The sequence below is a fragment of the Mobula hypostoma genome, chromosome 12 (genome assembly GCF_963921235.1).
Source record: "Mobula hypostoma chromosome 12, sMobHyp1.1, whole genome shotgun sequence".
Taxonomy (NCBI): Eukaryota; Metazoa; Chordata; class Chondrichthyes; order Myliobatiformes; family Myliobatidae; genus Mobula; species Mobula hypostoma.
The window spans coordinates 115102452-115124995 of NC_086108.1; the positions used below are offsets into that span (position 1 = coordinate 115102452).

The 22544-nt window shown below is 43.2% G+C and overlaps 1 protein-coding gene across 3 annotated transcripts in view; it reads right to left on the reverse strand.

Moving 5' to 3' along the window:
* Positions 1 to 22544, reverse strand: part of rnpc3 (RNA-binding region (RNP1, RRM) containing 3) — a 58669-nt gene that overhangs the window by 7775 nt on the left and 28350 nt on the right. For all 3 annotated transcript variants that reach the window (XM_063065078.1, XM_063065080.1, XM_063065079.1), the window contains exons 9-13: positions 16142 to 16267; positions 14675 to 14802; positions 4944 to 5105; positions 2745 to 2839; positions 850 to 908 (exon numbers count right to left, since the gene is read on the reverse strand). In XM_063065078.1, coding sequence (XP_062921148.1) covers positions 850 to 908; positions 2745 to 2839; positions 4944 to 5105; positions 14675 to 14802; positions 16142 to 16267 — 570 coding nt within the window. The remainder of the gene's footprint in view (positions 1 to 849; positions 909 to 2744; positions 2840 to 4943; positions 5106 to 14674; positions 14803 to 16141; positions 16268 to 22544) is intronic.

Genomic DNA, 22544 nt, shown 5'->3' on the forward strand with positions numbered 1-22544 from the left:
TAGAATGTAAGAGCAGGGATGTGATGCTGAGGCTTTATAAGTCACTGGTGAGGCCTCACCTCGAATGTTGTTAACAATTTTGTGCTCCTTATTTAAGAAAAGATGTGCAGGCACTGGAGAAGGCTCAGAGGAGGTTCACAAGGATGGTTCTAGGAATTAAAGGGTTATTATATGAGGAAAGTTTGATGGCTCTGGTCTTGTACTCGCTGGAATTTAGAAAGGAGAAGGGGGGATCTCACTGAAACCTTTCGAATGTTGAAAGGCCTAAACAGAGTAGATGTGGAAAGGATGTTTCCCATAGTGGGGAAGTCTAAGAGAAGAGGGCACAGCCTCAAGATAGAGGTACGTCCATTTAAAACAGAGATATGGAGACATTTCTGTAGCTAGATGGTGGTGAATTAGTGGAGCTTGTTTACTGCAGGAAGTTGTGGAGGCTAGGTCATTGGGCGTATTTAAGGTACAGGTTCTTGATTGATCATGGCATCAAAGGTTATTGGGAGAACGTCAGGGAGTGAGGCTGAGGAGGGGAAAAAAAAATCAGATATTATTGAATGAAGAAGGCTCAGTGGGCCAAATGGCTTAATTCTGCTCCTATGTCTTATGATGGATTGTCAGTAATGCACTCAGTGGACAAGGGTCTGATCCTGTGCTTTACTGTTCAATGTATTGGATCATCAGCATTAACTCGATGGGCCAAAGGGCCTGTTCCTGAGCTGCATGACTAAGAGAGTTTGAACTAAGTCAGTTAACATGGACATACAAAGAAATGACCCCTTATCCACTGACAGCAACTCACTCTTGCCATCGCAAAGACTGTGACAGTAACAGAGAGAATGGGTGGCCACTCACATGTTCCTCTCAGTCTGGGACGTAAAGTCGACATATCGGCCAAAGATGAACTTCAAGTCCTGTAATAAAATGAGAAGTTAAGTCACTGGGTATATTTAAAGCAAAGGTTCTTGATTAGTCAGGGCATCAAAGGTTAAAGGGAGAAAGCAGGAAAAAGGGGTTGAGAGGGTTAAAAAACAAATCAGCCATAATGGAATGGCTGAGCAGACTCAATGGGTCAATGGCCTAATTCTCCTCCCAAGTCTTGTGTTCTTTGGTAAATTGCCACACCTGTGACCAGACAATGTGGTCAATGTGGTGTAGGTGGTCAGTGGGTCAGCGGGGTGTGGGCAGTGATGGGTGGCCAGTGGGCTAGCGGGTTGTGAGCAGTGGGGTGGGTGGTCAGTGGGGTGTGGGCAGTGGTGTGGGTGGTCAGTGGGCTGTGGGCGGTGGGGTGGGTGGTCAGTGGGCCAGTGGGGTGTGGGCAATGGTGTGGGTGGTCAGTGGGGTGTGAGCAGTGGTGTGGGTGGTCAGTGGGCCAGTGGGGTGTGGGCAATGGTGTGGGTGGTCAGTGGGGTGTGAGCAGTGGGGTGGGTGGTCAGTGGGGTGTAGGCAGTGATGTGGGTGGTCAGTGGGGTGTGGGCAGTGGTGTGGGTGGTCAGTGGGCCAGTGGGGTGTGGGCAGTGGTGTGGGTGGTCAGTGGGCTGTGGGCAGTGGTGTGGGTGGGCAGTGGGGTGGGTGGTCAGTGGGGTGTAGGCAGCGGTGTGGGTGGTCAGTGGGCCAGCAGGGTGTGGGCAGTGGGGTGGGTGGTCAGTGGGGTGTGGGCAGTGGTGTGGATGGTCATTGGGGTGTGGGCAGTGGTGTGGATGGTCATTGGGGTGTGGGCAGTGGTGTGGGTGGTCAGTGGGGTGTGGGCAGTGGTGTGGGTGGTCAGTGGGCTGTGGGCGGTGGGGTGGGTGGTCAGTGGGCCAGTGGGGTGTGGGCAATGGTGTGGGTGGTCAGTGGGGTGTGAGCAGTGGGGTGGGTGGTCAGTGGGGTGTAGGCAGTGATGTGGGTGGTCAGTGGGGTGTGGGCAGTGGTGTGGGTGGTCAGTGGGCCAGTGGGGTGTGGGCAGTGGTCTGGGTGGTCAGTGGGCTGTGGGCAGTGGTGTGGGTGGGCAGTGGGGTGGGTGGTCAGTGGGGTGTAGGCAGCGGTGTGGGTGGTCAGTGGGCCAGCAGGGTGTGGGCAGTGGGGTGGGTGGTCATTGGGGTGTGGGCAGTGGTGTGGATGGTCATTGGGGTGTGGGCAGTGGTGTGGGTGGTCAGTGGGGTGTGGGCAGTGGTGTGGGTGGTCAGTGGGATGTGGGCAGTGGGCCAGCAGGGTGTGGGCAATAGGGTGGGTGGTCAGTGGGCTGTGGGCAGTGGTGTGGGTGGTCAGTGGGCTGTGGGCGGTGGGGTGGGTGGTCAGTGGGGTGTAGGCAGCGGTGTGGGTGGTCAGTGGGCCAGCAGGGTGTGGGCAGTGGGGTGGGTGGTCAGTGGGGTGTGGGCAGTGGGGTGGGTGGTCAGCGGGGTGTGGGCAGTGGTGTGGGTGGTCAGTGGGCCAGTGGGCTGTGGGGTGGGTGGTCAGTGAGCTGTGGGCAGCGGTGTGGGTGGTCAGTGGGCCAGCGGGGTGTGGGCAGTGGTGTGGGTGGTCAGTGGGCCAGTGGGCTGTGGGGTGGGTGGTCAGTGGGCTGTGGGCAGTGGTGTGGGTGGTCAGTGGGCTGTGGGCAGTGGTGTGGGTGGTCAGTGGGCCAGCGGGGTGTGGGCAGTGGGGTGGGTGGTCAGCGGGGTGTGGGCAGTGGTGTGGGTGGTCAGTGGGCCAGTGGGCTGTGGGCAGTGGGGTGGGTGGTCAGTGGGTCAGCGGGGTGTGGGCAGTGGGGTGGGTGGTCAGCAGGTTACCTTCTCTTCCACCTGCTTGGCCAGATTCTTAACATAGAGCCGGCATGTTGGCTCACCGGGATTATAATTCTTGAAGATTGCCGTGTTCTCCATCTCTGTAAAAGAGGTCAGTTTTATTTCTCACATGTACATTGAAAGGGCACAGCTTCAGAATAGACACACATCCATTTCAAACAGAGGCGGTATTTCTTTAGCCAGAGGGTGGTGAATCTGTGGAATTCATTGCCACAGACGGCTGTGGAGACCAAGTCATTTGGAATTTTTAAAGTGGAAGTTGATAAGTTCTTGAGTAGTCAGGGCATCAAAGGCTACCCTCTGGTGCTCTTCCCTCTCCAATGGGGTTGAGGGAAATAATAAATCAGCCATGATGGAATGGCAGAGCAGTCTCGATGGGCCTAATGGTCTCATTACATTCCGATGTCTTATATGCACAGCTTACTTGCCGGTACACCTTTGGAAGATGGGAAGAAACCACAGAATCTGGAAGAAACTCAGGTGGTTACAGGGGGAATGGACAAATTACCTACAGACAGTAGCAGGAACCAAATCCCAATCGGTGCACTGTTAAGCGTGACGCTAACTGCTTTGCTACCGCGCAATAGGCCACTCAAGCTCCAGCCTGCTCCCCTTTCATATCACCTGTGACTGCTCCACCAGTATTACCCAACCCAAAGTCTGCATCGCTCAGTACGTGTGAGTTTGCATGACAAGTGAGTGTGTGCGGAGTGAGGGCGGTTTGGCATGAACATTGATTTCTCAAACTTCCTGTAATGCCCCCACCCCACCTCCTTCACCATTTCCCATCCCCTTTTCCCTCTCTCACCTGATCTCCTTGCCCGCCCATTGCTTCCCTCTCGTGCTTCTTTCTTCCATGGCCTTCTGCCTCTTTCATCGATCAACTTTCCAGCTCTTTGCTTCATCCCTCCCCCTCCAGGTTTCACCTATCACCTAGTGTCACCCTCTCCCCTTCCCCCACCTTTTAAATTTACTCCTCAGCTTTTATCCCTCAGGGTCTCAGCCCGAAATGTCGACTGTACTCTTTTCCATAGATGCTGCCTGGCCTGCTGAGTTCCTCCAGCATTTTGTGCATGGCTCAGACTTTCAGCATCTGCAGACTTTCTCGTTTTGCAGTTTGTACATTCTGCCCATGAGCGCATGTGTTCCACTAGTGCTCCAGCAAAAGTAAACTGTCCCCAGTGTGCAGGTGAGGGGGGGAATGTGGGGAGAATGAAATGGGATCAGTACAGGACTGGTGTCAATGGGTGGGTGATGGTCAGCACAGATTCAATGGGCCAAAGAGCCTGTTGGCATGCTACAAGGATCAGTAAGATAATTCCCTTTCAGGACAGGAGTGAGTATATAGCCACACGGAAGAGCACAAGGCATCGCTTGTCAAACTTCTCTGGAGTAAGCTTTTATGAAATGGCAGAGGAACTCAGCAGGTCAATCAGCAGCTACAGAGAGGAATAAATGCTACAATTCTTTATTGTCCTGCATAGCTGTTGCCTGACCTGCTGAGTTCCTCCAGCATTTTGTGTGTGTTGCTCAAGACTTCCAGCTTCCGAAGAACTTGGTGTTTATTAAAATGCCTCTACACTTGTGTAATGGAAATGACATTAAACCATCTCAAATCTTAACAAGGTATAATGAGCCATGTTGGTGTGTCCTTTCTTTTTGAAGTAAAGGAAGATGAGAGGTGATTTGATAGAGGTGTACAAGATAATAAGAAGCATAGATAGAGTGGGCAGTCAGAGATTTTCCCAAGGTGGAATGGCTAATACAAAGGGGCATAACATTATGGTGACTGGAGGCAAGCACAGGGGGAATGTCAGAGCTAGTTATTTTTTTAAATCACAGAGAGTGATTGGTGTGTGAAACACAGTTCCAGGAGTGGTGATAGAGGCAGATACATTAGAGACACTTTACAGACTCTTAGATAGGCACAAAGATGAAAAGAAATGGAGGGCTATGTGGGTAGTTTAATCTTGAAGTACGTTAAAGGGTTGGCACAATATTGTGGGCCAAATGTCCTGTATTGTACTGTTCTATGCTTTATGTCCTAATCCAGTCACTGGACATGGCACCACTCACAATACACCAATCCCTTCCCACGGCCTGTCCCCATCCTTCCCCTGTCGCAGGCCTCCCCCCCGCGCCCCCCCCCATTCCCATGGCCACAGAATGAACCTCTACACCTACCATCCCTGGTGATCCTGCCCTTGGACAGCTGCTTCCTGGAGATGAACTCTGATGGAATCTCTTCCTCCTCCTCCTCCTCTTCGCTCTTGTTCTTCACAGAGACTGGAGCCGGTTGGATCTTCCCAAATCCCGAACTTTGAGGCTTGGAATTCTCCTGAGGCTCTGCAAAGGCCACAAGCATGAACACCTGGTTAACAGCTCAGTAAATTGGGGAAATTTATTGTTACACACACCAGGGTGAAATGCAATTCCTTGCTCAACTGAAGCTCACAGAGTAAACAATGTACACTATAATTCAATTTTCCCCCATATTCGGTTCACCGAAATGAGTATTATTATAATCAGAGATTTTCATTAATTTAGCTGAGAATTTTTATTTGTGAATCACATGCTCTTTTTCCACAGTGGAGCAGAAAAACAAAGGCAATTGTAAAGCATGAACATCTAAAAATTCAACCCAGAATTGTCATTCCTGTAGTGGGCCCAACCACGAACTGCTCTAAAAAGCCACCTTGTAGACATTATATAAATTCTCTTGCTCGCGATCCAAACCAACTGGATTTTCCCAATCTACCTTCATAAAGAAATCTACTATGACTGCCTTTTGACACGCATTTTCTATCTCCCATTGTAATTTGTAGCCCATATCCTGGCAACTATTCAGAGGCCTGTACATAACTCCCATTTGGGTATTTTTAACCTGCAGTTTCTTAATTCTACCTACAATGATTCTACATCTTCCCATCCTATTCTTTCTAAGGATTTGAATTCATTTTTAAAAAAACCAACAGATCCACTCAGCCCCTCTGCCCACCTGCCTGTTCTTTTGACACAAGGTGTATCCCACCTGCCTGTTCTTTTGATACAAGGTGTATCCTTGGATGTTAAGCTCACAGTTATTTTCTTTCAGCTGTGACTCAAAGATGCCCACATCATACCTGCCAATCTCTAACTGAGCCACAAGTTCATCTACCTTTTTCCGTTAACTGCGTGCATTCAAATATAACAGCTTCAGTCCTATATTCATCACCCTATACTATATCTTATTTGCCTATTCTCCCAAACTCCCACTGCAATTTGCCTATCGCCACAATAGGTCTACAGAAGCCGTGATCTCAGTGTTTCTCCACGCAGCCTTGGATGACCTGGACAATACAAAGACCCATGTCAGGATGCTGTTTACTGACTATAGCTCAGCATTTAATACCATCATTCCTACAGTCCTGATTGAAAAGCTACAGAATCTAGGCCTCTGTATCTCCCTCTTCAATTGAATCTTTGACTTCCTAATCAGAAGACCACAATGTTTGCAGATTTGAAATAAAATTTCCACCTCACTGACAATTAACAATGGCGCTCGACAGGGATGTGTGCTTAGCCCACTGCTCTACTCTCTCTACACCATGACTGTGTAGCTAGGCATAGCTCAAACAGCATCTATAAATTTGTGGATGATGTTGGCAGATGGCGACGAGAGGGCTTACAGGAGTGAGGCATACCAGTTAGTTGAGTGGTGTCGCAGCAACTAACTACCTTGCTCTTAACGTCAGCAAGACCAGAGTTGACTGTGGACTTCAGAAAGGGTAAGATGAGGGAACACAAACCAATCCTCATAGAGGGATCAGAAGTGGAGAGAGTGAGCAATTTCACATTCCTGGGTGTCAATATCTCTGAGGACTAACCTGGACACAACACATTGATACAGGCAAGACAGTGGCTATATTTCCTTTGGAGATCGGGTTTGTCAATTAAAATACTCAAACTTCTACAAATATACTGTGGAGAGCATGATCACTGGCTGCATCTCTTTCTGGTATGGGGAGGGCTACCGCATAAGATTGAAATAAGTTGCAGAAACTTGTAAAATTAGTTAGCTCTAGCCTTCAGAGTATCCAAGACATCTTCAAGGAGTGGTGCCTTATGAAGATGGTGCCCATCATTAAGGATCCTCCACACCCAGGACATGCCCTCTCATCCAGAAGAAAGTACAGAAGCCCGAATGCACACACTCAGCGATTCAGAAACAGCTTCTTCCCCTCTGCCATCCGATTTCTAAATGGATATTGAACCCATGAACACTACCCTCACTACTTTTTTATTTCTGTTATTTTGCACTACTCTTTTAACTTAACCGTTTAATGGACATAATGTAACTCAGTTTTTTCTCTATATTTATTTATCATGTACTTCATTGCACTGCTGCTATAAAGTTAACGAAATTTCATAACATACGCTGGTGAGGGACTTCCGGTAGCGCTCATGGAGTGAAGTCGCGTTCTTGACTCGCTCCATTACCTCTGAGTTTTTTTTCTTATGATCAGCTATATTTTAATTAACCATTAAGGCATCAACTTTTACAATACTTTGAAATAAATTGGGCTCTCCGATAACTGGATGCGTTTAAGGTCTGCTATGTCTAAGAATGGAAAAAACGGGAAGGATGGCAAACCTCCGGTTAAACCGAAAGGTACTGATTTCCCTCCAACTGAACCACCGGCGACTTTGAAAGCTATATCGGAGCTAATTCAAAGGGAAATTTCAACCTCTGTTACGGAGCTGATTCGTGCGGAAATTTCAATTAATTTCCGGAAAATTGCCGATTCAATCGATAAGATACAAACATCTATTACGGAACATCAGTCGGCTATATCTGATCTTCAAAAATCCACGCAACAAAGTGAGCTTAAGATGGGGAAAATCGAAGAAACAATTAATGTAATGAAGAAGAAACTTGACTTTCTGACCTTTAAAAACTCTGACTCAGAATCCAGAATGCGACGGCAGAATCTTCGAATGACGAATGATCAGGGTGCATGAAGCTGTTGAATCTGATAACCCTATGAAGTATTTTTCTCAACTTTTAAAAGATGCATTTCCTACTGTATTTCCTGACCAACCACCGTTATTGGATCGTGTTCACAGAGTTCCATCATACTCGCCTAGGTCAGATAAACCTAGACATGTCATTTTACGGTTTCATTACTTTCAAGACAAGGAGAAACTATTTCGATTCGTTCGATCTAAAGGTTTCATTGATTTTTTGGATCTTAAGTTCCGATTCGTGGAAGATTTCAGTAAACCAATCCGGGATCAACGGGTTCGTTACAGATCTGTGATGTCGGAACTCTACAAGATGGATTTAAGACCAGCGCTTCTTTACCCTGCACGTTTAAGGATTCGTACGTTGGATGGAGCCCTCCGTTTTTTTGAATCTCCATCGGATGCCCAGAGTTATCTGGATCAATTTTCACCTTCAACATCTTAATTGTAATATTTTAACTATCTTCGTTGATCGGAGGCTGTGAAATTGTTGGTCTTAATTTTTTTTTTGCCCTATTTGGGCAGAAAAGTTTATTTTTGATTACTTAATATGGTTGCTAAACTTTCTTTTTAACTGCGTCATTTCTTTCTTTTTCCCAGGGGATTCTGGGTGGTTACTTCCTTATTGTCATTTTACGTATTTCCTTTGTGGACTTAAATTTTGTAGTTTTTTTTTAATCTATTTTGTTTTGTAGGTTTTTATAACTAGTTTATGTTAATAATCTAATTTTTTTTTGTTGTTTTGTTTATTCATGGGTCTGGGGTTTATTGCGGTTTTTTTATATATATTTTCTGGCTTTTATTCTGTTATGTGTTTATTTTAATTGAGTTATCTTTTTTTATTCTTTTACTGTTTTATAATCAGCTGATCTTTTTTATATTTACACTTTTTTTTAGGGAGCGTATACCGGAAGTCATGGGGGTAGTTTTAGTGCTTGCTTCTTTCGGGCTGGTCTGCGTTAGATTTAGCCTTGGGGTCATGGGGTGGGGGGTGGTGGGAGGGGCTTCACGTTTTAGTTTCTTTCTTCTTGGGCTATATACATTATTGAAGTATTGGTTGCGTTCTTCTTCCCGGTATCTCTTGTACGTTCTGTTCCCTTTCCGGGTTCGTGGGTCGAGCCTATCGTCAATCCTCCTTGTTGTGGGTTGACTTTAGGGTTTATGGAGTCTATTATTAATTTTGTCTCCTGGAATACTAATGGTCTTAATCATCCTATTAAAAGGAAAAAAGTTTTTAAAGTGTTCCGGAGACTTAAAGCACAAATTTTATTTTTACAAGAGACCCATGTGCGGAGGGGGGACAGACTACGCTTTTTTTAAATTCTGGAAGGAACAACAGTTTCATTCGAACTCCAATGCTAAGAATTGAGGCGTCTCTATTTTTATAGACTCCTCAGTTACTTTTATACAACATGATATTATTTCCGAATGGTAGATTTCTATTGGTTAGTGGTTTACTATTTAATAAAAAAGTAGTTTTGGTTAATATTTATGCTCCTAATATGGACTGTCCGGAATTTTATAAATCATTATTTAATCAGTTTCCGAATTTGAATGAGTTTTCATTGATCTGGGGCGGAGATCTTAATACCTGTTTGTCTCCAGTTTTGGACCGTTCGGCTCCTTTACGGACCTTACCTAATAAATCTGCAACTTTGATTAATTCATTCCTTTCTGATTCTGGGTCGACGGACATTTGGCGTTTTTTGCATCCTCAGGAAAAAGATTTTTCTTTTTTTTCACATGTTCATCATTCCTATTCAAGAATTGATTATTTCTTTATTGATTCTCGTCTTATTTCCTCAGTGATTAAATGTGATTATGATTCTATAACCATTTCGGATCATGCTCCACTTAAGCTTTCTATTAAAATTCTGGCCAATACACAAAATAATAGACAATGGCGTTTTAATTCGCTGTTGCTTCTGGACTCGGACTTTGTTAACTTTATGAATGAACAGATTGATCTTTTTTTTACAATTAACCATACAGAGGATATTTCTGTTAACACTCTTTGGGATACTTTTAAAGCTTATATTCGTGGTCAGATTATCTCGTATTCTGCTGCTTTGAGGAAGAAGCAGAAGCAGGAGGAGTTGGTAATTGTGGACAACATTAAGGAAATTGATAAGAAATATGCTATAGCTCCTTCTGAGGAGTTATATAAACAAAGAACTGAACTTCAAATGGAACACAGTTTATTACTCTCGTCCTCGATTGTAAACCAATTAAAGAAAACAAGAAGTGAATTTTATGTACACAGTGACAAAATTGGCAAACTGTTGGCTAATCAATTGAAGTCTAGTATGCTAAATCTCAAATTAATCAGATTTATAACCAAAATGATCGACTGATACTTGATCATGTGGGGATTAATCAAACCTTCTGTGATTTTTACTCTTCCTTATATCAATCAGAGTCTCCTCGAGATTCTAAATATATGAATGATTTTTTAGATAATTTAGACTTCCCTGAGATTTCACAGGATATGTCTTCTATGTTAGATACTCCCATTACCATGTATGAGATTAAGAATGTTATTTTCTCTATGAATTTGGGGAAGGCTCCTGGCCCTGATGGGTTTACCATAGAATTTTATAAATGTTTTGCTCCTTCATTAATCCCTTGGCTCTGTAGGGTTTTTGAGGCTTCATTGAAACTTGGTAAACTTCCTGAATCTTTTAATAGAGCGTCAATTTCTTTAATATTAAAGAAGGATAAAGATCCTGCTCAATGTGCATCTTATAGACCAATATCTTTATTAAATGTTGATTCTAAAGTTTTTTCTAAGTTATTAGCAAATAGATTAGAAAAAGTACTTCCCTCTATTATTTCGGAAGACCAAACGGGTTTTATTAAAGGTCGTTACTCTTTTTATAATATTTGCACACTGTTAAATATCGTTTATACTCCCTCACAAAATGTTTCTGAGTGTGTTATCTCTTTAGATGCTGAGAAAGCTTTTGATAGCGTAGAATGGCCTTATTTATTTAAGGTGCTTGAAATGTTTAATTTTAGCTCGAAATTTATATCCTGGATTAAACTGTTATATTATTCTCCTGTGGCCTCGGTCCGTACTAACTCTTTAAGTTCACCTTTTTCCCCTCTTTTTCGAGGTACTCGACAAGGTTGTCCTCTTAGTCCCTTATTATTTGATATTGCACTAGAACCTCTTGCAATTGCCATTCGAGAATCTCCAAATATTACTGGGATAACTCGGTATTATCACTCTATGCTGATGATTTACTTTTATATATTTCTAATCCTCAAAATTCCATCCCGGCTGTTTTAGAGTTATTAGCACAATTTGGTCTTTTTTCAGGTTATAAATTAAATCTTAGTAAGAGTGAACTCTTTCCGATTAATAAACAACTTCCCTTATATTATAAATTTCCATTTAAATTGATTAACAATTATTTTTCATATCTTGGGATTAAAATTACTTGTAAATACAAAGATTTATTTAAGACTAACTTTTTTCCATTAATAGACCATATTATTCAACTTTCATCTAAATGGTTTCCTTTATATTTAACTTTGATTGGTCGTATTAATGCAGTTAAGATGTTTTTTTTGCCAAAATTTTTATATATATTTCAGGCATTACCAATCTTTGTTCCAAAATCTTTTTTTGACAAAGTTGACTCTAAAATTTCTTCATTTATTTGGCAGAATAAAAACCCGAGACTGGGTAAAATACATTTACAGAAAGCTAAGAGAGATGGAGGCTTAGTATTACCTAACTTTAGATTTTATTATTGGGCAATTAATATTTGACATATGAAATTCTGGTTACTGGACCAGGATATACTATCCATTCCTAAATGGGTAGCATTGGAATTACAATCTGTTCAGGGTTTTACACTTGGCTCTATTTTAGGTTCCTCTCTCCCTTTTGATTTGAAACGCCTTAAACAGGTGTCTAACCCGATAGTTAGATATACCTTGTGTATCTGGTTTCAATTCAGAAAATTTTTTGATCTTAATCAATTTGGGTTAGCGATTCCTATTTTAGGTAACATATTTTTTCCTCCCTCTTTTACAGATCGTGCTTTTCAAACTTGGAAGACTAAGGGTATTTCACGGTTTTTGGATTTATTTTTAGATGGTTCCCTTATGTCTTTTGAACAATTATCTAATAAATATAACTTATCAAGAATACATTTTTTTAGATATCTACAAGTTAGAAATTTCCTAAGTACTATACTCTCTTCCTTTCCAGTACTTCCTCCTACATACATTTTAGATACTATAATCAACCTTAATCCATGTCAGAAAGGTGCATCGGCTATGATTTATAATATTATTATGAAACTTAGGAAAGCTCCATTTGATAAGATTAGGGTAGATTGGGAACAGGAATTGGGGTTTACCATTTCCGTGGATGACGGGGGGCAGATTTTACAATTAGTCAATACTTCCTCTATCTGTGCTAAACATTCCCTAATTCAATTTAAAGTTGTTCATAGAGCACATATGTCCAAAGATAAGTTAGTGCGCTTTTATTCTCATATTAATCCTTTTTGTGATAGATGTCCGGGGCAGATAGCCTCTTTAACTCATGTTTTGGTCTTGCCCTACTTTGGAAACTTTTTGGAGAGACATTTTTAATATTATCTCCAAGGTATTGAATATAGATATCTCTCCTCACCCTATTACTGCTATCTTTGGACTACCTAAGATTTCCAGTAATCTTTCCCCTTCAGCCCGTAGGATGATTGCATTTCTTACTTTAATGGCGAAAAGATGTATCTTACAACATTGGAAAGAGCTTAATGCTCCAACTACCTTTTTTTGGTTTTTTCAGACGATATTATGCTTGAATCTGGAGAAAATTAGAAGCAATCTTTATGACTCCTCATTTAAATTTGAACAGACTTGGAGATCTTTTATTCAATATTTTCATTTAATGTAATATATACCCTTCTTGTTTTTTTCACTGTTTTTAATGGAGGTCGGGATTGAGGACGTGATTTTAAGTTTAACTCTGTTTGGTTTCAAGTTAGCCCATTGCTTTGCTTTGCTTTTAGTTAGTTGCACGGTGAGTTTTTTTTTGGGGTTTTTTTTTCCTTTTCTCTATTGATATATATATAAAATTAGTATACTATTATGTTACCTTGGTATGTTATGTTTAAATTACATTGTTTGTAGTACTTTTTTGTATTAATATCTTCTGTAATTTTATTATATTCTAACAGTGTATTAGTGTCTACATGGCTTACCTTTTTGTATACTTATTTAATAAAAAGATTTAAAAAGCAACATACGCTGGTGATATTAAATCTGATTCTGATCTGTCCAAGTCCTTTTACAGACTCCCTGTTTCCTCAATACTACTTGGCTCTATCTTTTAAGCGCCCACAAACTTGGCCACAAAGTTATCAATTCCGACATCCAAATTACTGACATATAATGTAAAAAGAAGTGGTCCTGAAGCACACAAGTCACCTGCAGCCAACCAGAAAAGGCCGCCTTTATTCCCATTCTTTGTCTCCTGCCAGTCCACTAACCTTCTATCCAGACTAGTACCTTATTGGTGGATGTATTACCATGGGCTCTACTCTTGTTTAGCAGCCTCATGTGCAGCATCTTGTCAACGGCCTTCTGAAAATCCAAGTAAATAACATCCACCAATTCTCCTTTGTCAATCCTGCCTGTTATTTCCCCAAAGAATTCCAACAGATTTTTCTGGCAAGATTTCCTCTGAAGGATACTGTCACTGATAGTCGGTGAGAAATAAGCAGCGAGACAATTTGGAACTGTTTTGCTCACAGCAGTTTCAAGCATTCTGGTTTGGAGATGCCAGAATTGGCTGGGAGTGAAAATGAAACAATTTCACTACTTCAACAAGTTAGGAAACACAAACAGTTTAAAGGTTTTGAACATCATCACGAATGTTACAATGAATGAAGATTTGGAGGATGCAATTGTCCAAAGCATTGTATGAAGGCAGTCCATTATCTGCACTAGGTATCTGCGCTGATTTTGTTCATTTCATCAAAAGAACATGGCAACGTACACTGGATGAATCCCTCCATTGATAACTATTAAGAACTAATACACAGTTTTATAGTACTAGTATTGGTAGTGTTCTAACTTGTTGTGTATTTCATTTAAATACATAATTTGTTACAGAGTTAAATGGTAGTTTGTGTTTTTAAAAAAATACCTATTCAACTATTTTCATGAAACTTAGCTAAATAGGACAGTCGTTTAATCGGCCCAAAATGCTGCAATTAACTGGAATCAACTATTTTTTTATTTGTAATTTATTTGTGATAAAATTACTTCCGGTGTGGTGCGTGAGTTATACGTGGTCCGGTGAACGTTGTTTCGTTTGGCTGCATACATGAACGTGGTTGAAATGACAATGACTTGAACTTGTCAGGAGTTTGCACATTCACTCAACTCCCGTTTCCTCCCACATTCCAGGGGCATTTGGGTTAGGGTTAGTAAGCTGTGGACGTGATACGTTGGCAACGGAAGCATGGAGACACTTGCGGGCTGCCCCCAGCACATCCTCGGATTGTGTGTGTCATTAATATAAAAAAAAGACATTTTACAGTATGTTTTGATTTATGTGTGATAAATAAAGCTTTAACTCTTCTGACTAGATCTATCTCTCTCTCTCTCTACGGATGCTGCCTGGACTGGTGCAGCACTCACTGCTGTCAGTTTACATTACCAGTGTTTGGTTAAGGACGGAGGTGGGAGGAGGAATGGAGATGTATGTAGATGGCAGCTGCCACATTTCTCTCAGTAACTATGAAGATCTATCATTAACCCCACCCCCCTCCCCTCGAAGGCACAACACAGATCACAGGTCATCAGGAACCAGCTGGCTAAGGGCCCAAAGAACCCAGCTGTTGCCGGCAGCCACGGCCACACGCGACCACCCCACCACTCCCTACCTGCTCGCCGCTCCCCTCCACCTTCCAGCAAGCTGCCGATGTCAGTCGGGAGGTGGAACTCGATCTTCCTTTGGCCTGGAGGCTGCAGCTGGTCAAACACTTCCGAAGGCGGAACAGCAGGATGAGAGCTGGGTGGGGAGGAACAGGTAGTCAGTAGGAATTTTGGCTTGGGTGGCCATAAGTTCCGTGGGTGGAGCAGGAAAACAGCACATTAACATCCTCTGCACCCATCTGAGGCTTTGTAAGGCATTGCTCAGACTGCACTTCGTGTACTTTGAGCAGTTTTGGGCCCCTTATCTAAGAAAGGATGTATTGGCATTGGAGAGGGTCCACAGGAGGGTGCTCAAGAGAATGATCCCAGTAAAGAAAGGGTTAACATATGAGCAGCATTTGATGGCTCTGGGGTTGTACTTGCTGGAGTTTAGAAGAATGAGGGAGGGTATCTCATTGAAAGCTATTGAATACTGAAAGGCCTACACAGAGTAGATGCGGAGAGGACATTTCCTATAGTGGGGGAGTCTAGGACTAGAGGGCACAGCCTCAGAAGAGACACATCCATTTAGAACAGAAATGAGGAGAATTTCTTTAGGCAGAGAGTGGTGAATCTGTGGAATTCACTGTCACAGATAGCTGTGGAGGCCAATCATTGGGTATGCTGAAGGCAGAGTGCTAAGGCTACAGGGAGAAGGCAGGAGAATGGGGCTGAGAGGGATAATAAATTTGCCATGATGGAACACCAGAGCAGAATCAATGGGCCAAATAGCCTAATTCTGCTCCTATGTCTAATAGATTTATTGAGAATGAGTTCTAGCAAATCAATCTCAGGGTTGTATACAGTGACATATATGCACTTTGATAATAAACTTTTTTCGAACTTTGATCATTTCTAGTTAAGTTTATGAATAGGAAAGGTTAGGGAGCCAAATATGGGGAACTGGAACAGACCAGTACATGGGAACTTAACCAGTATGGATGAGTTAGGCCGAAGGGCCTGTTTCTAAATCATAGGACTCTATAAGCCAGATTGAGGAGTTACTGGCAGAGAAAGCAAGTGGGCAAACGGGGAATGCAGACTGAATCGTGGGCTGGACAGGAGAGTGGGTGAGCAGAGATTCCCTAAGGACGTGAGGGGTGCAGATTCAGTCGTGGCCTTCATTAGATGTTGGATCAGTATTGACATTGCAAGGCAATGGGGGAGGGATGTAGCAGAGAGATTAGTTGTATTTCTGCAAGGAATGCTCACCACGAGGGGCTGGGATAAACGGGGAACTCTGCTATTAGATAGCACAATGTGCCGGGACTCTTTGGTGATGAACTGGTATCTGCTCGAGATTAGAAGTTTGGAGAAATTGATCTCAGATGTCGGAGAAGAGGTTGGAGCAAGGATAAGTGAACTAGGAGAAGTAGTGAGCCAGTGGGTAGATCGATTCTCTAACGCAGCCCACAGCCTGCTTATCATGCTCTCACCTCTGGGAAGTCACTTTTGTCACGCTGATCAGATCCTTTAGCCTGGGCCGTTTCCGGAGTGACGCCCGTTTCCTCTTCTGTGGCTGCCTGGGAGGCTGTGTTGCTAACCCCATCAGTCGGACCATCCTGCAGAACACGGAGAACCCAAGTCTTAGACAGTGGGCTGAGAGTAGGAACATCAGGGAGACCAGCCACTCTGAGGCTGGGGAAGGCATTAGGTGGGGTAGAGGGCGAGACTGCGAATAGGTGCCCTGAACTAGAAGACCAAAGTCAAAGGAACAGAATTAGGCCATTCGAAATATCAAGTCCACTTCACCATTCCATCATGCTTGATTTATTATCCCTCTCAACCCTATTTTCCTGCGTTCTCCCCATAACCTTTGACGTCCTTACTAATCAAGAACACATCAACTTCTGATTGAAATATACCCTATACTTGACCTGCACAGCTGTTTGAGGCAATGAATTCCACAGCTCCAGCACCCTCTGGCTAAAGAAATACCTAATCTCTGTTTTATAGGAACATTCCTCTATTTGGAGGCTGAGCCCTCTGGTCCTACACTCCCCCACTATAAGAAACATCCTCTCCATATCCATTCTATAGAGGACTTCCAATATTTAATACGTTTAAATGAGATGCCCCCTCATTCTTCCTGAACTCCAACAAGTTTATAGAGTCATAGGACACTTGAGCACAGACACAGGCCCTTCAGCCCAACAAGTCAATACTGAACCATTCATCTGTCTAGTCCCATTGACTTGCACCCAGACTATAGCCCTTCATATCCCTCCCATCCAGGTACCTCCCCAAATTTCTCTTAAATGTTCAGACCTTCTAATCTACTCCAAGATCAATCTATTCCTTCCCCCCTACAAAAAGCTCCATTTTTCAATCATCAATGTGTCTATCCAGGAGTCTCTTAAATGTCCTTAATGTATCTGCCTCTACCATCACATCTGGTAGCGTGTTCCACTCACTCAGCACTCTGTAGAAAAACTTACCTCTGACATTCCCCCCATACTTTCCTCCAATCACCTTAAAACTATGCCCCCTTAGTCATTATCACCTTAGGAAAAAGTCTCTGGCTGTCCACTCAATCTATCCCTCCTATCATATTGCACACCTCTATCAAGTCACTTCTCATCCTCCTTCGCTGTAAAGAGAAAAGACTTAGCTTGTTCAACCTTTCCTCATAAAACCTGTTCTCTAATCCTGGCAGCACCCTGGTGAATCTCCTCAGCACCCTCCCTGAATATTCCACATCCTTCCTATAATGAGGAGATTGCAAGTAGGATAGGTAAAGGCGATGCGGTGGATGTTGGACTTTAGGAAAACCTTTGACAAGTGCCGCACATGAGGCTGCTTACCAAGTTAAAAGCCCATGATACTACAGGAGAACATGCACTAACATGGTTTGAACATGGGCTGAATGGTAGGAGGCAGCGAGTAGGAAGAAACGATCCTTTTCTGGTTGGCTGTCAGTGACTAATGGTGTTCTGCAGGGGTCGATGTTGGGACTGCTTCTTTTTATGCTGTATATAAATGATTTAGATGATGCAGATTGGTGGAGGGGCAGGTAGTGTTGAGGAAACCGGAAGGATGCAGAAGGACTTAGACAGATTTGGAGAATGGGAAAGAAAATGGCAAATGAAATACAATGTTGGAAAATGCAAGGTCATGCACTTTGGTAGTAGAAATAAATGTGCAGACTATTTTCTAAATGGGGAGAAAATCCAAGAATCTGAGATGCAAAGGGACTTGGGAGTCCTTGTGCAGAACACCCTGAAGGTTGAGTCGGAATACAAGAGCAAGGATGTGATGCTGAGGCTTTATAAGGCACTGGTGTGGCCTCACCTTCAGTATTGTGAACAGTTTTGGGCCCCTCATCTTAGAAAAGACGTGCTGGTATTGGAGAGGGTCCACAGTAGGTTCACAAGGATGATTCCAGGAATGAAAGGGTTATCATATGAGGAACATTGTTGAGCGAGACATATCATGGGAAATAACTTTGCCATGTCTAACCTGTTCAGGCCTTTTAACATTCAGAATGTTTCTATGAGATCCGCCCCCCCCCCCCCCCCACCGCCCCGCCATTCTCCTGAACTCCAGGGAATACAGCACAGGAGCTGCCAGATGTTCCTCATATGGTAACCCTTTCATTTCTGGAATCATTCTTGTGAATCTTCTCTGAACCCTCTCTAATGTCAGTATATCCTTTCTAAAATAAGGAGCCCAAAACTGCACACAATACTCCAAGTGTGGTCCCACGAGTGCCTTATAGAGCCTCAACATCACATCCCTGCTCTTATATTCTATACCTCTAGAAATGAATGCCAACATTGCATTCGCCTTCTTCACCACCGACTCAGCCTGGAGGTTAACCTCCCAAGTCCCTTTGCATCTCTGCATTTTAAATTCTCTCCCCATCTAAATAATTGTCTGCCTGTTTATTTCTTCCACTAAAGAGCATACACTTTTCAACATTGTATTTCATTTGTCACTTCTTTGCCCATTCTTCTAAATTATCTAAGTCTCTCTGCAGGCTGTTTCCTCAAAACTACCCACTCCCCCACCTATCTTTGTATCATCAGCAAATTTAGCCACAAATCCATTACTCCCAGAGTCCAAATCATTGACATACATTGTAAAAAGCAGCGGTCCCAACGCCGATCCCTGTGGAACTCCACTGGTAACCGACAGTCAACCAGAATAGATTCCTTTATTCCCACTCTCTGTTGTCTGCCGATCAGCTAATGCTCCACCGATGCTAGTAACTTCCCTGTAATTCCACGGGCTTTTAGCTTGCTAAGCAGCTTCATGTGCGGCACCTTATCAAAGGCCTTCTGAAAATTCAAGTACACCACATCTACTGCATCGCCCTGCTTGTAATTTCCTCAAAAATTTGCAGGTTAGTCCTATGGTCTAATGAGGTGACCAGAACGGAACACAATATTCCAGGTGTATTCTAACCAATTTTATAGAGCTGCAACATCACCTTGTAGCTTTTCAATTCAATCCCCTGACTAATGACGACCTACACACCGTATGCCTTCTTAACCATCCTATCAACCTGCACGGCCTGTGTCATAGTTTGGCTGCGTTAGACTGCATTCTGCTGCTTGTGAGGAGTGTATCCTGTGTTTGGAGTGGTACTTTACAAACAATTCCACACATGTGCGTTAAACATTAATCAGAGGGCTCTTGAACCACAGGGGAACTGAGATCTACTCAGCTGATTGCAATGAGAAAAACAACAGCCTGGTATAACAACATCAGGGTGTGTGGGTAAACACCGTCTGTGGTCTCACTGACTGAGATTGGCATGTTTCTTGGACAGCAGAGTGGAGTTGTGTGTGGGCAAACACTGTGTCTTGAGGTCTCACTGATTGAGATCAATAGTTGCTGGACAAGACAGCAGAGTCATGTGTGGGGTAAACACTGTGTCTGTGGTCTCAGTGATTGAGATCGATGTGTTTGTTCACACGAGAGTGGAGACGTGTGTGACTAAACACTGTCTGAGGTCTCACTGAATGAGAGTGATGTGTGTTAGACAGGGGAGTGGAGATGTGAGTGGGTAAACACTGTCGCAGGTCTCACTAAATGAGAGTGATGTGTGTTAGACAGGGGAGTGGAGATGTGTGTGACTAAACACTGTCTCAGGTCTCACTGAATGAGAGTGATGTGTGTTAGACAGGGGAGTGGAGATGTGTGTGGGTAAACACTGTCTCAGGTCTCACTGAATGAGAGTGATGTGTGTTAGACAGGGGAGTGGAGATGTGTGTGGGTAAACACTGTCTCAGGTCTCACTGAATGAGAGTGATGTGTGTTAGACAGGGGAGTGGAGATGTGTGTGGGTAAACACTGTCTCAGGTCTCACTGAATGAGAGTGATGTGTGTTAGACAGGGGAGTGGAGATGTGTGTGGGTAAACACTGTCTCAGGTCTCACTGAATGAGAGTGATGTGTGTTAGACAGGGGAGTGGAGATGTGTGTGGGTAAACACTGTCTCAGGTCTCACTGAATGAGAGTGATGTGTGTTAGACAGGGGAGTGGAGATGTGTGTGGGTAAACACTGTCTCAGGTCTCACTGAATGAGAGTGATGTGTGTTAGACGGGGAGTGGAGATGTGTGTGGGTAAACACTGTCTCAGGTCTCACTGAATGAGAGTGATGTGTGTTAGACAGGGGAGTGGAGATGTGTGTGGGTAAACACTGTCTCAGGTCTCACTGAATGAGAGTGATGTGTGTTAGACAGGGGAGTGGAGATGTGTGTGGGTAAACACTGTCTCAGGTCTCACTGAATGAGAGTGATGTGTTTTAGACAGGGGAGTGGAGATGTGTGTGGGTAAACACCGTCTCAGGTCTCACTGAATGAGAGTGATGTGTGTTAGACAGGGGAGTGGAGATGTGTGTGGGTAAACACTGTCTCAGGTCTCACTGAATGAGAGTGATGTGTGTTAGACAGGGGAGTGGAGATGTGTGTGGGTAAACACTGTCTCAGGTCTCACTGAATGAGAGTGATGTGTGTTAGACAGGGGAGTGGAGTCCTGAGTGGGTAAACACTGTCTGAGGTCTCACTGATTGGGATCCATGTGTCTGCTGGACAGGAGAGTAGAGTTGCAGCAATGAGACGATGATCTCCCGATCTCCCTAACTCTCTATCCAATCCTATCAATGAGGCGACTTCCCTACTACCTATCCTATCCAACACTATCAAGACGACATCCCTACCATCTACCCCAATTAATGAGACAACATCCCTACCAGCTACCACATCCAACCTTATCAAGTAGACTTCCTTTCTTTCTTTTCAAATCTTTTTCTTTGTTATATTATACAGAAAAAATAACATGAGTACATTGAAGTAACAACACTTACAATGTCTCAAAAAAGACATTATCTTAAAGATTGAAAAAAAATTTGTGATAACAAAAAAACCTACTAAGCAGCAAGTGAGAAAAAAAAAGAACCCATTAGGTGTACAACCCCGGAGTCATGTGTCATACAAAAAGCTTCTAACAATAAACATCAAACCGCCAGGAAGAAAAGAAAATATACTAAAAAATTTACAATTAGATCATGGAAAAATTATATCAATTAGTTCAAATGATAATAACGAGCAAATGAGCCCCATCTTTTCTCAAAATCAAATAAAGGTTCAAAAGTTCGACTTCTAATTTTCTCCAAACTAAGACATAGCATCACTTGAGAGAACCATTGTCACAAAGTGGGAGCCGATGTATCCTTCCACTTCAACAAAATGGCCCTCCTAGCTATCAATGTAACAAATGCAATAACATGTTGGTCAGACACAGAAATACCATGAATATTTTGAGGAATTATTCCAAAAAGCACTGTTAATTTATTAGGTTGTAGATTAATTTTAAGTGCTTTAGAAATTGTTGAAAAAACCGACTTCCAGCATAGTTCCAATATAGAACAAGACCAAAACATATGTGTCAGTGTAGCTATCTCAGTTTTACATCTATCACAATGACTATCAACATTAGAAAAGATTTTAGAAAATCTCTCCTTTGTCAAACGATAACAATGTACAATTTTAAATTGAATCAATGAATGGCTAGCACAAATTGAAGAAGAGTTAACCAACTTCAAAATCCGCATCCTTTCTACCAAGTCTCGCAGAAACACCTGTTGGCATTAGTGAAAGACTAATGACCCTCCGTATCCCCCGGCAAAGAAACATTATGCCACGCTTCTCGGTGCCCATGCACCAACTTTGCCATCTGAGAATGGGGCCAAGGAATGCTTTTATCAGACATTGGATGAAGCTCTTTGCCGGATCCCTAAGAATGATAAGATCCTTTTGCTTGGGGACTTCAACGCTAGGGTGGGACAGAACAACAGGATATGGAGTGGAGTGCTAGGTAGGCATGGTATTGGCAAGGTGAATGCAAATGGCATGAGGCTACTTACTCTTTGCTCTGAGCATAACCTTACCATAACCATCACCATTTTCCAGCAGAAGGCAAAATATAAGACCTTGTGGATGTACCCTCACTCTAAACTTTGGCACATGATTGACTTCATCATTGTGAGACATAGTGACATCAAGGATGTTCTCTTCACCCGTGCCATGAGAGGTGCAGAGTGTTAGACTGATCACCGTATGATTGTGGCCAAGCCATATGAAAGTGTGTCCCCCCTTGCGGCTGCAAAAACCCAATAAAAAGCAGCTAAATTGCAACCGCCTGAGAAACACAGAAGGAAGAAATGAGTTTCGACGCATCCTAGTTGAGCAACTAAGGGAGCTGGAACCTTGCCTGAGCTCAGAAAAGACCATGGAGCAATAGTGGACCTGTATCAGCTCTGTGCTCCATGAGGTAGCAGCCCAATCCATCGGCTATAAGAGCAGGACAACACTCGCAACACGCTGGGGGAGC